Genomic DNA, 17,321 nt, shown 5'->3' with positions numbered 1-17,321 from the left:
AGCGGCTGTTTTTATTTACGAAAACTTGTATTTCTTAACCGCTTATTAATTGCTATTGCAGTAATGCAGAATACTTTTGTTCTTATCCACATTTAGCCTCTTGGAAAATGTCTTATATGTATGTTCCAGCCGATGATATCCGTGATACTAATTTAGAAGACAACAGTATGATGTCAAATGCAAAATACGAGAAGAAGTATAAGAAATTGAAAAGATATGTTAAAAACATGGTTTTTGTAAGTGGCCTTTGCGTATGTTTTAAGGATTGTAGTATTTTATGCATTTTAGTGGATTTTTTTAACCAACCGGTCATGTTGACTCACTCACAGGAAAATGCGGCAATATGTGACCAAGTTGCTCAACTACAAGAAAAAATCTTGATTGTTCAAGAAGAGAGGCGATACCTTCTGAAAAAAATATATCATCTACAGGCAGTAGCCGGTACGTAATCATTGGGGATTTTAGCAGTAGTTATTCCGTTTTATTAGGTAAAACTATCATTGGCGTTTTAATGAAAAGATTCGCCACATTTTAGTATAAGGTTTTCACGACGATTTTAGTAAATCTCATCATTTGAAAATACTGACGATAAACGTTCCTCACGCGGTAGTGTGCATGTACATTTTGTAAAGGTTAACTATCGCATGCTATCATATGGAGGTGAGCAATGAATATGATGCATAATAAATGAAAAAGAAAAACTTTGTTCCAATCCACCACTTAAGTGGTGGATTGGAACACAGTTTTTCTTTTTCATTTATTAAAATGAACTTCCACAAAGTTGAGGCTGAAACTATTGAGATAATGATGCATAATACTAATATTTTAAGCCCCTAGTAAGCCAATGATGAAGTTGTATGTTTTTTTACACATTTATCGTTTGTGAACGTATGAAATGCTCTCGGACACTAAAATGTATATTAATGTAGAATGTTCTAACGGAATCACAGAAAAATCACATCTGTCACTTTGAAATCCCTATGGTACAGAGAAGGTGGTTGCTTGATTGGGGATTTTGCAAGTTGTACTCCTTCATTTGTGTAGAATTCCCAAAAGAGTTTTACGCCTTTGCTAAATACTGCAGTGATCATTAATTTAGGCAATAGTCACATGGTAAGCCGCACTTTTCATTTGAAGTTCACGAGCCGATTTTTGTTTCTGAGGTGAGTCAAGCCAATTTATTTTTTCTCTTTATTGTGTGATTGCCCAGTGAATGAAACAGGTAGACAGTGTGATGTTTTAGTGCTCTTTTAATTATGATAAGAGTTATTACTTGGACTTTGCTATGGCTATTGTTATGTAAAATTAAATGAAGTAGGCCAAATAGGCATGGCCCAGTACTTTTAGCATTAATAATGCAGCATTTAACTATGGCGAGTGTTATTTATGGCTAACTTGAAGAATAAACTTAATGATCGTCAACAAGGACTCATTATTTTGAAACTTGGGGGCACCATCCTGTCAAAGACATTATGAGGTTATGCAGTTGTAATGAGTTCAAGCAAATTTCCTGATTCAGGGGTCTGTGAACCTTTGGATTCGGGCCATGAATACAGTTATCATAACACTTGTTTAAAAAAACCATTAAAATGGATGCTTTAATAAATAGTAGCATTACATTTTTGAAAATATCCAATAGTTATCAAAGGTGCACTTGATATGTAGCTTGGATAACATTATATTTTTTTAAAAAAGATCAAGTGTGTGTCATTAATTACTCATGTGTTAAGTTCTGTCAGCTTTCCTGAAAAGTAATATTTGTTGTTTGTTCTTTGATAACCGAGAAGAGTAAAACCTCTGTGGCTGATGAGTAAATAATGTATTTATTGATGGAAATTCAGAACCAAATGCATTTTTGTGTAGATATGGAAAATCAGCTTCAGTCTCAGCAGTTGACAAGACCAGTTTCCATCATTGGTACCCATACACCATCCTCTAGCCAAGAATCTACATCGGTTCCCAAGAAAAATGCCACCAAGAGGAAATCAACATCTGAAATCCCTGGTAATTTTTGTTCCCTGTCGTGTTAGCATGTTATGCATAGCTCCTTTCTTTTCAAGAGGGCTATCTCACAAGTAATAGGAAAAATAACGGTATAATAACTTGCCCACCCAACTAATGGCTCTTTCATTGTTAAAAGTTAAATGTACTCTTAATTTTTTAATAATAATTTATAACTCTAAGTTGAGTTAATGTTTTCATGAATTATGCAGAGGTTTATAGTGGCCCTATATTTATTTTACAATTTCGAATGGTAGAATTACCTGTGCAGTCCTGAAGTGGGGTACATATGCACACATTGGGACTTGTGAAGTATTTTGAAAAAAAAGGAAGGAGAAATATTTATCAATCTATTTTGGAAAAGTGGTAGAATATCTAATGATACTTACTTTAAATCCAATGATGCTAACTGCAGATTATTTACTGTTTTACGCAAAAATAATTTTGATATTTTGCAAATATTTTCGGATGAATATAATGAGGTCATATTACTTTTACTTTGTGTTGATTTTTTGCTAAAGGTGATGTAACATATATTTTGGAGTACGTAAGTTTTGGTCCTCATTGTTTTATTTTTATCATCTTGGGCAATCGTATCAGTGTGGAATGGAGTATCATCATTACCAAAACATTTCAAGACTTGTGTCTTGCCTCTCTCCATAATTTCACAGTCAATCGCCATGAGCAGTTCCTTTAAGTTTTGCCTCTCGTAGTGAATGGCAAACGGAAGAATGGAGATTTACTTGATTTGCCTCAAACATTATTCATTCCTGATTGAAATCCATATGTTTTCTGTCTATGAATCTCTATTGCATTACTTTTATTTATTTATTATTTCATCTTGTTAATGGTAAAATATAACATATGTAGCGAGAAAACAGAAAATGGATACGTACATACATATACAGAAATATACCTCAGAAATGGTAGTAGTAAATTCACCTCCTGTACTACCTTGCGAGAAAAATATTAATTTTTATCATAAAAACAATTGTTCATTGAAAAAGATTTTAAACCTAGATTTAAACATATTATATGATTGTTTGGTAACTTATATGCCTGCTGGTAAATGATTTTAAATTTTAATGCCAGCACAAAGGGGTTCATTTTGAAGCAAAGAAATGGAATACTATATCACTGGCACCTTCTTTCTTTGTCTTGTGGCATAACAATGCTTGCTCTAATTTTTTTAATAGACACATGTTTTCACGAACACATACACATACATGATGTAAGTACAAACACATTGTGGGTAAGATCTCAAGATTTATAAAATGAATCTACATGATTTTCTTTTTCGAATCTTGGCTATACACGTTTTTCTAATTACTCTTTTTTTGCATGATGAATACTTATTCAACCCTCATAGCAGAGCCTCGAGAGATAATTCTATAGCACACTCGAGATTGGAAATTACCGAAGCAGGCTTATTTAAAAACTGCTTTATCTACAACCCTTGCTAGGTTTCTTAGAGCATAAGAAATGCTGGAAAGTTTACTGTATAAATGCCTAATGTGTATGTTCATTCCAGCTAAAGCTTTCGTCAATTATTAACCCTAATGACTGTAATTGACTCTTTCATTTTAATCACCGAGAAGAAACCTCTAAAGTCAACCCTAAAGTTAAGAAGACAGTGACCACAAAAATGAAGAAAATTGTTCAGCCAATCCCACTGGACATCACCGGAAGGCCTGTGTTTCCCATTGTACTTGGAGGATTAACCGTCCACAGCCTTGGAGAGGTAATCCATTCGGATACTTGAAACCCTTGTTGCTGTTGGTTCATGAAAGCATTCTCGTGTGGGGAGGTTCCTAGAAGCATGTTTTCTTTCCCTTAGGTTGTTTCGGATCGCAGTGGCTATCACACGGAAGAGCTGATTTACCCCGTTGGGTTTTGCTCGACAAGGGTTTACGGAAGCCTCAAGGACCCAGAGAGGAAATGCGTGTACACTTGTAAGATTCTGGATGGCGGTTCGTCTCCCAGGTATGATTGTCTTATTCCTATTGGATCTTGCAAGAGGATTCATTCCATTGCCTGCATAATTGATAAAAGCCCCATTGAATGTTATCGGAGAGGACTTGCTTGCATAACTGAGGAAGTGCCTGGATTGATGTATTTTGCAGGTTTGAAATAGTAGCAGATAGTGACTTGGATGCCCCGTTGGTGGGACATTCTGCCAGTCAGTGCCACTCCCTCCTGCTACGGCATATTAATCGAGTCTTGGGCGTCGAAGTGGTCAACATGAAGGGGAGGGGTCCTGAGTTCTTCGGATTCTCTCATCCGACCATACAAAACCTAATTCAGAGCTCTCCTGGAACACGGAAATGCTCCAACTACAAATGGATTAAATTTGAGGTAATGTTTCACTCAATTGGTATGTGGGTATGTGTGTGTGTATATATATATATATATACATATATATATATATATATATATATATATATATATATATATATATATATATATATATATATATATATGTTTGAATGTATGTATATATATATATATATATATATATATATATATATATATATATATATATATATACATACATTCAAACACGAAATTCCGCCAAACGGCGAATAAATACTCATTTATATACAAACAGATATAAGGAAAAGGGATAGGAACACACATAAAGGACGAACACAATAAAGGTGGGGAAGGCGGAATCGAACGGATCACAAGAGTAAAAATATTTCCTTGACCGGGACTCGAACCTCGGATCTTTCCACTTGCCGGGCGGATGCTCTTAACCACTTGAGCTATCGAGGAAACGTACTTTACCCCTTATATATATATACGACGAGCCTCATGCAAAAACTCTTCCTTAATTGATATGCTCCCTATCCCCAAACACGCCTCCGAACACAACACTCCCTTTGATAAATGCTATAGTGTATCCATCATAGCATCCCTCCCACCCTCTGATCCTCCACTGAAACTCAAGACATTAGAGCAATCCTTCATCTGGCTCTTGGAGTCCTGGAACTGGCCAGGAATCAATATTAGGCACTAATTACCCTGCTCTAATTATATTTTCATCCCCCTTCCACCCCCATCACCTTCTACATGTTCCCCACCCTTCTAACGCTGCCCCTCCAAACCCGTCCCTTCGGAATTCTCTCCCCACCTTCCCCTTCCATCCATCGCTCCAGCCCTCGTATTCACTTCAGTTCTGTCCCTCTCTTCCTTTATAAAGGTGGCAACGACCACCAAAAATTTGAAATATATATATATATATATAAATATAAATATATATATATATATTTACATATATATATATAAATATATATATATAAATATATATATTTACATATATATGTATATATATTTACATATATATATATATATATATATATATATAAATATATATTTACATATATATGTATATATATTTACATATATATATATATATATATATATATATATATATATATATATATATATATATATATATATATAACACTTTTTGAAAGACTCACGGACGTGAATAATAATGTATAACACTTAGCACTAGTGGACACAGACAAAAACACAGAAACACACAAAAAAAGAGACTCACTATTTTTCGAATTTTCGGTGGTCGTTGCCACCTTTATCAAGGAGGAGAGGGACAGAACTGAAGGGAATACGAGGGCTGGAGCGATGGATGGAAGGGGAAGGTGGGGAGGGAATTCCGAAGGGACGGGTTTGGAGGGGCAGCGTTAGAAGGGTGGGGAACATGTAGAAGGTGATGGGGGTGGCTAAGTCTCCCACCCACTTTTTAACTCTCTCCCACCAATTCCCTCCTCTACTTGCACTTCTAGCAATGTAGTGTACCTTCTGAAGTGCCAACTGTGCCCTGCCTATTATATTGGGCAAACCACCACACCCCTCAATATCAGAATCAACAACCACCGAGCCTCATGCAAAAACTCTTCCTTCATTGACATGCTCTCTATCCCCAAACACGCCTCCGAACACAACACTCCCTTTGATAAATGCTATAGTGTATCCATCATAGCATCCCTCCCACCCTCTGATCCTCCACTGAAACTCAAGACATTAGAGCAATCCTTCATCTGGCTCTTGGAGTCCTGGAACTGGCCAGGAATCAATATTAGGCACTAATTACCCTGCTCTAATTATATTTTCATCCCCCTTCCACCCCCATCACCTTCTACATGTTCCCCACCCTTCTAACGCTGCCCCTCCAAACCCGTCCCTTCGGAATTCCCTCCCCACCTTCCCCTTCCATCCATCGCTCCAGCCCTCGTATTCCCTTCAGTTCTGTCCCTCTCCTCCTTGATAAAGGTGGCAACGACCACCGAAAATTCGAAAAATAGTGAGTCTCTTTTTTTGTGTGTTTCTGTGTTTTTGTCTGTGTCCACTAGTGCTAAGTGTTATACATTATATATATATATATATATATATATATATATATATATATATATATATATATATATATATATATATATAAATATATATATTTACATATATATGTATATATATTTACATACATATATATATATATATATATATATATATATATATATATATATATATATATATATATATATATATATATATATATATAATTATATATGAATGTGTGTGTGTGTGCATATTCTAAGAATGTATATATATATATTTATAATTGTTAATTGGTAATCTACCGATTAAGATGAATTATATATATATGAATGTGTGTGTGTGCATATTCTAAGAATGTATATATATATTTATAATTGTTAATTGGTAATCTACTGATTAAGATAAATTTTCAATGCATACAACTACCTGATAAATATTTTGCCTCTCTTAACAAAACACAACCCAGCATCCTACTCTACATTTCTGTACATTTCCTTCCTACCTTCATCCATTCATACATCCCTATCCTATTCCTGCCCTTTTCTCATTTGCCGGACTATCTCCCCTCTATCACAGTCTTCAACATCCCACTACCGATCAATGTGACTTCGTTTATAATATCATTTTTGTTCAATATGCTTCTGTTCTTTGCAGCCATGATTGTGTAAAGGTTAACAATTTATATAACAATGAAAGATCTGGCTCTTTCCCGGCGTATTAGTTGGGTGAATTTTTCTCGGGTCTTCCACCGGGTCAATGGCTCCATAGCTGCCGACATTTCGAAAAATTTCAATAGGGATTCAGGTTTTCATTTGAGCAATACCTGGAAACCTATTCTGAAATGCATCAGGGAAACAAGGCAGAACGCTCGGCCAATCACGAGGCGCCCCGACAATGGTGGGTCTGGGGACCAATCAGATGACACCTGAGCCGTGGAGGTGGGTAAATATATTTGAAACTTTTTGGCGGAACGGCAATCAGCCGTGATGACGATGACCGAGTCGGGAATTGAAACGTTGGCAGCTATGGAGCCATTGACCCGGTGGAAGATCCGAGAAGAATTCACCCATAAATATAACAGTTTGAAAAAATAATATCTCTGACAAACACCTTAAAATTTCCCAAAAACAATATGGAAAGGTTCTAGACTTGTTAAGGATTGAAGAAATAGCTCCAGATATTTTCAAATTAATCCTACAGAGCATGAAAACCTGAAGACCACATGAAAGCCTAGTATTACGTGAGGGGCCATTTGATACTGGTGACTAATTAGTGTGTGAGGGGACCGTAGTGTTAAGAATCAGGATATGATTGATTGTCAGTTAATTGACTTATCCTTGAAAAGCCAGATGACAAAATTATCTCTTCATCTTGGTCATTCTTTGTTTTCAGTAATTTTTAAAACTAGACCTACATAGCTATTTAAAAACCGTTTCATCAGTGTGCTTTGATATTAGTTTTTGGCAGCATTGTCAAATAATCTCTCCCTATTGCAGAGATGTTTTTGTGCTGATTATTAATTTCAAGAGCTTAAATTGAGATTAATCCCCTAAAGGAAATGCCATGCTAATATGTTTGTATCAGAATCAATAAGGTTGGTTATAAACCAGGCAAAGGTGGGAAATACCCATTTTCCGGAAGATATTAATGGCCAAGTTAAAAAAAAAATAGAATGAAGTGTAACACTCAATAGGTGTACTGCTCAGTAAATCACCTTAGTGCGGTTTGGTGTGGTACAAAATTGTCTGCCTCAATTCAGAGAGACTAACTAAGAATGGACAAGAGGAAATTTTACCTTGTATCTGTGCACTAGGATCTGTTATAGTTTGTCTCTCTCCATGGAAATTTACTTTTAAATAGATTGGGGCTATCTATGCTGGGTTAATTGTTTAGTTGACACAGACATGGAAGCAAAATTATGATTAGCAGCAGCAGTTAATTAGTCCAAGGTAGGTTTTTGAAGTCCCCAGGGATTAAGCTCTAATCCTTCTTTGCTCCTCAGCATCATGATAGTAGTTCAGAAAAGAGTGATCACGTGCTCTTTGTTTGCATAACTCATTGCTCAAAGATTTAGATTTTTATATAGTTGGCTTAATGTGCTCCCTCTTTGTGGCACAAGTTTCATTTATTTGATTTCGGTATGGAATAAGTAGCTGCCACTCTTTGGTGAGCCATGAATTAAATGAAGTCTCTTTTCCTCATGCTATTGCATTCCTAGTGCTTAGTATTACAATAAAACAGTTTTCTATGTAATGTTTAGGACATGAAACAATGAATACTTTGCAGCCATCAAAAAGGGAAAAGTAAGGACATTCAGTTGCCATTCAAACAAGTAAAAATCTGAAAAAAAAGGTCAGATTACTTTAATGTTCATAAATTAAAGTGTTGATCCATCCACTGGCATTTAACATAACAATATGGAGTTATTAAGCACGGAATGGATTAGATGCTCTTTCTAAAGTAGAACTACTGTGTCTGTTTTATCTTTTCATATATCATTAGTTTTATTATAGTGAACTCATTTTGAACAGTTTAAAGATTAGCTCAACGACTTAGCCTAACTGCAGTGAAGTTTCAAACAATTTATCTGGTTTTGTGGCTTCATATATATCATTAGTTCGATTTGGTAATTGTTATTCATGTTTACAATGTTTAAATATATAACATTAAGTACTACAAATAATAACTTTTGATTTTGTCATCAAAATAAAAAACTTTTATTAAAGCCCAGTTAGTTTAAACTTTTATTATTTTTTTGTAGAGTACACTGAAGTTTCAAAGCATTTCATCATCTTTATAATTTTAATAATGTTATTAAAATAATTGAGAGCTTACCGGAGTTAATAGTTTTATAGGTATTGAATCTTTGTTGTGTATACATTATGCCCTCAATGAGAATCCACTTGTGTGCGATTAATAGCGAAGCTCGAACATGCTTTGCAGGTGAGCCGAACTGGGGAAACTCCGCAAGGTGCTGCGGAGAATGAAGCATCGTTGAGCTTTGAGGCCCTGCAGCGTAGCATTGGCTTTGCCCGCTCCCAGCACCTCCTGTCGTCCAGCCCGCCCTCGTCATCGTACGGGAAGGAAGGAGGGGGCAGTGGGTCGGTGGCCGTCAAGGATGAGGAAGCAGACATGGAGGAGGAGGACGTGGAGGAAGACGGGGAGTATGATGGGGAAATGGGAGAGGACAGCGTGATGACTTCGGGGCTGACGGGCCTGCACCGCCAGAAGCTCATGCTCACGGGCAACTCCCCTGGCGCCACTCTGAGGGATCTGCTAATGTCCTGACACTCGGACAGTGACGACGGGAGCCAGTCGCAGAGTTATGAGGACAACATGTTCATTTGAATCCTCTGGATACTTCTTCCTGAACTCCTTAGTGAGGAGCTGTGTGCTGCTAAGGTCAAAAACTAACTCTTTTGTGTGTGTGGGTGTGTGTATGGTTTTCTGATTGCAAGAGGGAGTGCCTGGATGTATTTTTGTGATCTTAAATGGTGGTAACATACTGAACAAGGACTTCATGCGAATTTATTTATATGATTCTCGAGAGCTATTGTTTTTATTTATTGTGCATGCCTTGGGATGAATTTTGAGGTGTCTGCTGGGAGAGAAGGCCCCATGCGGTTATGTCCAAAGTAAGTAATAAAGAATGAGAATTAACTTTTGACTGTGTTTGGTGCAGATTTCAGGTTTCCCATTTCCTATGCTTGGGTTATAAGGAAGGGTAATTGTTTATTTTAAATTAAGGGTTAAGAGGAAGGAGTGTGGTTGAAAATATTTTTCAATTGGTTTCATGTGGGACTCGTCACTTTAATGTGGCTCAGAATGATTTGATTAATCAAGTCAGGTTGGTTTTTGAAGTGAGGTGACTCGACCAACTTACAAGAGAGGCCAACCAATTGCAGACTTAAGTATCTAGGGGCTGAATGATGAGATGAATCGAAGAATGAAGGTTTTGAACTTCAATTCCTGAATATTAATACTGACGATTATCCATCAATGGTGTCAACGGATATCAATCCTTATGATGTTACACCATATGAGTCATGTGACTTCACCCTCTCCAAGGTGAGTTTCTTTAAGAGGCATGTTTAAAAAGTGCCATTTGCAAACGATTAGAGCAACAAAGGTGTTTGCATTCTCAAAATATTTTGTTTTCACTGAAGAAATTTAGTTTAAAATTAATGATTAATGTATATTTCTATAAGTAAGCACATATGTAGATTTTTCAATTATGGAAACAAAAAGAAAGGATAGTCATATACTACCTTGATCAAAAAGTTCCCGGAATAACCACCGTGTGGCGCTCCCATCGTTCCGATTTGAGTTCTGTTTTTTTTGTTAAATTGGTACATCTGTTGTTGATATTCCCTTTAAATCTTAGTGTCATAACTTGACATTTGCAAAAGTTACGTAGCCAAGAGTACATCTATCTCTGTGTGTGTTGGCGATTTTTTACAATTGCAGAAATTGATTTAAATTTGCAACAACGAACTTGTATTAAATTTTGCGTAAAAAACGGATTTAGTGGCGCACGGACGTTGGAAATGTTGGAAAAGTGTTTCGGCAACGATTCTCTAAAAAAAACGGTCGTTTACCAGTGGCACGAGCGGTTCAGAAGTGGTCGTGAGTCAATCGAAGATGATGAACGCAGTGGCAGACCATCGACATCGAAAGTCGGTGAAAAAATTGATAAAGTAAAAGAAATGTTGGTCAATAACCGCAAATTAACCATCAGAGAAATAGCGGAGGACTTGAACATTGCCTATGGATCCGCCCAAGACATTGTGGTTAATGATTTGGGTTTCCGTCGTGTAGCAGCAAAGTTGGTTCCAAAAGACCTCAATTTCATGCAAAAAAGAGACCGTGTTGACGTCGCAAAAGACATGATTTGCGAGGCTGAATCCGATCCCACATTCATCAAAAGGATCATTACTGGAGACGAGACGTGGGTTTATGAGTACGACACGCAATCCAGACATCAGGCAAGTGAATGGCGTTCACCAAATGAGCCGAGACCAAAAAAACCACGTCGTTTTCAGTCAAAAAAGAAGGCAATGCTGACGGTTTTCATGGATTACAACGGTGTAGTGCATCATGAATTTTTGCCAGAAGGCCAGACAGTAAACAAATAGTATTATTTGGGCGTTATGAGACGTTTGCGTGAAGCAATTCGCCGAAAGAGACCAGAAATGTGGGCAGAAAACTCGTGGATTTTGCACCATGATAACGCACCGTCGCACAGTGCTATCATTATTCGTAATTTTTTGACGAAAAATGCAACAAATACCATCCAACAGCCACCGAATTCACCTGATTTGGCTCCCTGTGACTTCTTTCTGTTCAATCGAGTTAAAAAACCATTACGGGGAACGCGTTTTAGCAGCCGAGAGGAAGTAATGGAAAAATCGCAGGAAGCACTGATGGACATACCGAAAACCGAATATAAAAAATGTTTCGAGGATTGGATCAAGCGCTGGCATAAGTGTGTTGCAGTCGATGGGGATTACTTTGAAGGGGACAATATAGATTTAGATGAATAAACTTGTATTTTTAATTTTCTGAATAAATTCCGGGAAATTTTTGATCAAGGTAGTATATAATATATATTGTATATATATATATTATATATCTATATCTATATATATATAGATATTTATAGATATATATCTATTTCTATGTGGATATTTATATATCAAAATATATCTATATATATATATATATATATATATATATATATATATATATATATATATATATATATATATATATATATATATATATATATATAGATACTCATTCATATAGAAACAGATATAAGGAAAAAGGATAGGAACACACATAAAGGATGAACACAATAGAGCTGGGGAAGGTGGAATCGAACGGATCACAAGAGTAAAAATATTTCCTTGACCGGGACTCAAACGCCGGATCTTTCCACTTGCCGGGCGGATGCTCTTAACCACTTGAGCTATCGAGGAAACTTAATTTACCCTGAGATCCGTGGGTCTAATATGTTGCCAAGCGCCCACGATTCTTTAGCCAAGAGATGGCGTCAGGGGGCTATTTCACCCACCAAAGGAGAAATAGACAACACACACACAAGAGGAAAGGACAGTGGGTTAGAATTCATACAACATCATACAGTAAGGGAACAGTGCGTTTCATGGCACGCATAGCCAGAAGAAAGAGATGAGCCACATTGGCCAAATACACCGCCTTCCCCACCTCTATTGTGTTCGTCCTTTATGTGTGTTCCTATCCCTTTTCCTTATATCTGTTTCTATATAAATGAGTATTTATTCGCCGTTTGGCGGGATTTCTTGTTTGAATGTGTATTTGGCCAATATTTAAATACCTCTATTTTTTGCCCTCATATTTTAATGTTTATCTTAGCATTTTCCTTTCTGGAATATCGCTTAACCTTAGTTCTATTGATATTGATTCTCGTCCAATATCTGTCGCAGTGAATTTCAAATTCACTCATCAATGCTTGCAACCCCTTGGCTGACTGACAAACTGTAGCTTGGTCATCAGCAAACCTAACTGATTTTACGAATTCCCCGCCCACTTTCTTTCCTACCTCCAGTTCTTCCCATGCCTCTGTAATCATTTCCTCTGCATACAGGTTGAACAGCAACGGTGATAATGAGCAACCCTGTCTTACACCTCTTCCTAACACTGCCCATCCGGACTCCCCGTTTCCCACCCGCACCTGAGCAGTCTGAGACATGTACAGGTTGCGGATTAGCCTCCTTTCCCTCCAATCTTTTCCTATTTTCTGCAATATGCTCTTTATTTATTCCCAATTCACTCTATCAAATGCTTTTTCGAAATCTGGCAAACAGGCAAATACTTCCTAATTGTATTCTATATTCCTCTCGATTAGTGATCTCATTGCTGCAATGGTATCACACGTACCTCTCCCCTTCCTAAACCCAAACTGATCATCCCCTGAGTAATCATTTGCCCTACTCTCTATCCTTTTGTTGTTGATCCAGTGAACAACTTTTTGCTGTGTGGCCTATCAAACTTATTGTACTGTAGTCCTCCCAGGATGTAGCCTTTACCTTTTTCGGAATAGGAACTAAAACTGAGGGGATCGAGATGGTGAGGTGGCTATCATCCTGGCTTCCCACCCAGAGGGCCCAGGTTCAAATCCTGGCAGTGTTGAATATTTTTCAGTGCTATCTTGATCCCTACCTAAGGTGCTTTTTGGAGGGCACTTTGAGTGAGTATGCCGTCCGTCGGATGGGACATTAAGTTGCGGACCCCTTGTTGCCTTTCGTAAAGAGTAGGCTACTGCTGACACCGGTTTTCTCTCCCCCCTTAATCCTTTCCTGTCCATCCCCTATGGCACAAATGACCTCAGCTGTCGGTCGCCTCCCCTCAAAACTACTACTACAAACTAAAACTGATCCCACAAAATCTTCCGGCCAGATTCCTTTCTCATAGATACTACGAATCAGCCCATATAGCCTCCTCCTCCCACATTTTCCTAATTCTTTTAGTAGTTCTGCAGGAATGTTATCTACCCCCACAGCCTTATTAGGTTTCATCTCCCTTAATGCCCTTTCTATCTCATGGTCAAGTATGTCTGGACCTAAGCTATCTTCATCAACGTCATGTTCCTCTTCTATGTCATTTCTCCCCCTCTCTCACTCTCAGCCATCTCCTTCCCAACCATAGTTTGGACCCTTCCACCTCTCCCTTTGACCCTTAATGTTCTCTTCCACCTTTTGACTGGGTGAAAAACCACAAATAGTCGAGAAATACTCCTTCAGAAATGTGGGAGAGGTCAGAATTTCTCAAAAGAGTCTGAAATTTGGTATTCAAATCAGAAATATTGAAGGAATAGGATATTTCTCTCAGTTGTGTTTATGTTAATCATGTGCTATTGCATGTGCAGGCAAGTGTCGAAACTATAGTTTCAGATCAACTTTGGTGATACTGGTGGTACTCAAAGCGATGAGGTTATTATCCACTAAAGAACACCTAATCACATCCCAAACACTTGGGAAATTCATGGCATGTTCATAGGGAAAAAATTTTAGGAATGGAAATCCATGAAATTACTTACCACCTAGAGGTAAATTTCAAGAAACAGTTGGAGATGCCGTTATAGTAACTTTTAACGGAGTCATCTGCTGGCATGCATTTCAAAGTAACAATTTAAGATCATAAAAATCATTTGTCTTGACCAGGATGCGAACCTAGATCCCATGATGTACGACCAAGTGCTTTAGCCAGTTAAGTTATCGAGACGTCCTCTTAAACTGCATTGAAATTGAAATCTTACCCTTGGGATTTGTCAACGGTAAAAGCAGCCGAAGTGTCTAAAGTTGGCTTTAACCTGGTGGACTGTGGTGCTTCTTGCAAGACTATGAATGCTTGTGACATTGTATGTACGCTATTTGGTCACAACATCCTGCTCCTATCAAAGCCCTCAAATTTTCAAAGTATTTAGAGGATGCCTCGATAGCTTAACTGGCTAAAGCAGTCGGCTGGACATCGAGGGATCCGGGTTCAAATCCTGGTCAAGGCGAATGATTTTCACCCTCTGAAAGTGTTGTATTGGCCTAGTGGTAACTCAGGTTTCAATATAAATGCATGGTGTGAATATGTGGGGGTCACTAGTCTAGTGACCTGAGGGTTCTGGGTTCAAATCTTGAGTGAAGCCTCTGGTTAGCCTTTAACTATAACTTCAAGTATGAACGTGGTCTGTTTTTTCTGCATGTTGGAATAATGTGGGAAATATGGTAAGTGGGTCCCCTCGTTCCGAATTTGTGAAATGGCACAGGACAGAGGTCTAAGAGGATCAAGATGGTGCGGCAGCTAGCGTATAGGCTTCTCACCCAGAGGGCCCGGGTTTGTATCCTCGAGACTTTAGGTATTTTTCAGCGGTATCCTGATCCCCACTTGAGGTACTTCGTGGAAAGCACCTAAAGTGAATATGCCGTCCGTCGGATGGGACGTTAAGCTGTGGACCCCTTGGTGCCTTTCGTTGAGAGTAGGCTAATGCTGATGCCGAGTTTCTCTACACCATCCTCCTCTAAAACTACTTACTAGCTATGGAGGTCTAAACCTTGCACTCGAAATACCTACCAACCCTCCTCTGACTGGAGAATGGATCCAGTTGAATTTCCATCATGCACACACAAGTCTAGTGTGACTTACCGCAAGTGTTTTGCGTGATCACACCAAAATCAGGGATTGAGGAGATGATGAAAAGGGATGGAGACACAGCACCTGCAGTACTGAGTATGTAATAATGAAGGGGATTAATTTTTGTGTTTTTATTAAATAGCAAAGAAAAGCAGAACAGGGGAAGGGAGAAGGCACATATTCGCAGTGGTCACATCTTCGGATTAACATTTGCCGAGGATGACATGGAAGGAGGATTAGTGGTGGCAAATGTTTATAACAACAACACCACGTACATCTTTTGAAACATCATACATCCGGATATATGCACTTTTTTTTGCATAAACTTCCATTTCTTCTTGATAACCGTTGCACTTATTAACACCAAACAACCTTTCAGTTTTGGTTCTAGTACATGCACGTTTCGAAACAAGAATATTCAAATACACTTTCCACCAACTTAAAGGCAGCAAAAGAGCGGTCAATGTTCCGAGGTTTTGTTTCCTCATTAATACTCTCCGAGGTATCAAATTATATATATTTAAAGAATTCAAAATGGAGATTCATCGTCATCATGTTGTGGAGAAACAATGGTATTTCTCCATAGGAAGAACAATTTACTTTTGTTGAAAAGATGGAATTACGTACAGTACTTGAAAAGCAATGAAAAAGGACCAAATTTTGGATAACTGTGTTCATAGAACCAGTACACCTATGGTCTTAACTATAAAGAAAGAAGGTACTGTAAATTAATATTTTGCCAAACGATAAGAACTTCAAACATATTACTCAGATATTGGAAACTGGAAAGGAAAATACCAAAACTCTTTTGCCAGAATTGAATGTTGGTGAAACTAAAACGTAGGGCATATCATACACTTTAAATTCAACATTGATTATATATGGGTAGTTGTAATTAAAACTACCTCTCCTTTTATGTAATTTAAAACACTGGCCAATGGGCATGACAACAATTACAAATACACTCGATAATGTATAAGCTATGCAACAATTTTTCTCAAACTACATTCCCCTTAATAAATATCCGTTAAACATTCTTTGCATCATGGCACATTTACCCTTGAGGCCTGACTGCAAGACACTCTTGTTATTTTGTGGATTTGAAAAAGAATCTAGCATGTCGAGCCCCTTCGAAATTGGAATGAAACACGCGAAAGTCTGTACTTAAGTGTGACTTTGTCATTATCTTTTGCGGGCGCATTTGAGATGCGAGGGTGAAGAAGGTCTCTCCTCTCTTACCATTCTCCTTTCTTTCACACACCAATTGCTCCTTTTATAGTCATAATGGTGAATCCTACGAGTTTCTTTATTTCTTCAAACTTAAAAGGATAAAATCAGGTTTTACGTCACATATATGCTTTTACACTGTATTTATAATGACATTCTTTACTTGTGACATCTTTCACACATATTTATTTTAATCCACAAAGAAAAAAAACAGAGAACAGCAACCTAAAAGTTCATCAAATTTATCTTGCAAAAATGGATAAGAAATTAAATAGTACATTATTGTAAAAAGTTTTAGCTTGTTCAGGATTTTATTTTAAATTGTCAAATGGGAATTACGTTTCCGTTTGTTTGGTGCATGTAAATGGGGTACGGAAGTGAGTTGAGAAAATGTAATTGCTTAGGAATGCAAAACAGAAATTTGTTTGATTTTCTTTTAAATCTTGAAATAGATGACAGCTTTTTTATTTTCAACTGTCAAGAAAAATGATGTGTGTAAGGGCAACTTTTACTTAATTAAAATTTAGTGAAAACTAAAAATGTTGAAAGTGAAGATATGACTTGATTGTAAG

General features: G+C 37.4%; 1 protein-coding gene across 1 annotated transcript; it reads left to right on the top strand.

Annotated features, from left to right (window-relative positions):
* The first annotated feature begins 3 nt into the window (after window positions 1–3).
* Window positions 4–10,005, top strand: LOC139696055 (transforming growth factor beta regulator 1). The gene is made up of 7 exons (XM_071594669.1): window positions 4–236; window positions 330–441; window positions 1,864–2,004; window positions 3,600–3,742; window positions 3,839–3,984; window positions 4,125–4,356; window positions 9,301–10,005. Exons 1-7 carry the CDS (start codon window positions 108–110, stop codon window positions 9,643–9,645), a joined length of 1,248 nt encoding a protein of 415 aa, XP_071450770.1. The 5' UTR covers window positions 4–107; the 3' UTR covers window positions 9,646–10,005.
* The last annotated feature ends 7,316 nt before the right edge of the window (window positions 10,006–17,321 follow it).

Source organism: Hetaerina americana, unplaced genomic scaffold (genome assembly GCF_022747635.1).
Source record: "Hetaerina americana unplaced genomic scaffold, ioHetAmer1.1.p SCAF_66, whole genome shotgun sequence".
Classification (NCBI taxonomy): domain Eukaryota; kingdom Metazoa; phylum Arthropoda; class Insecta; order Odonata; family Calopterygidae; genus Hetaerina; species Hetaerina americana.
This window is presented reverse-complemented; position numbering and strand designations above follow the sequence as displayed.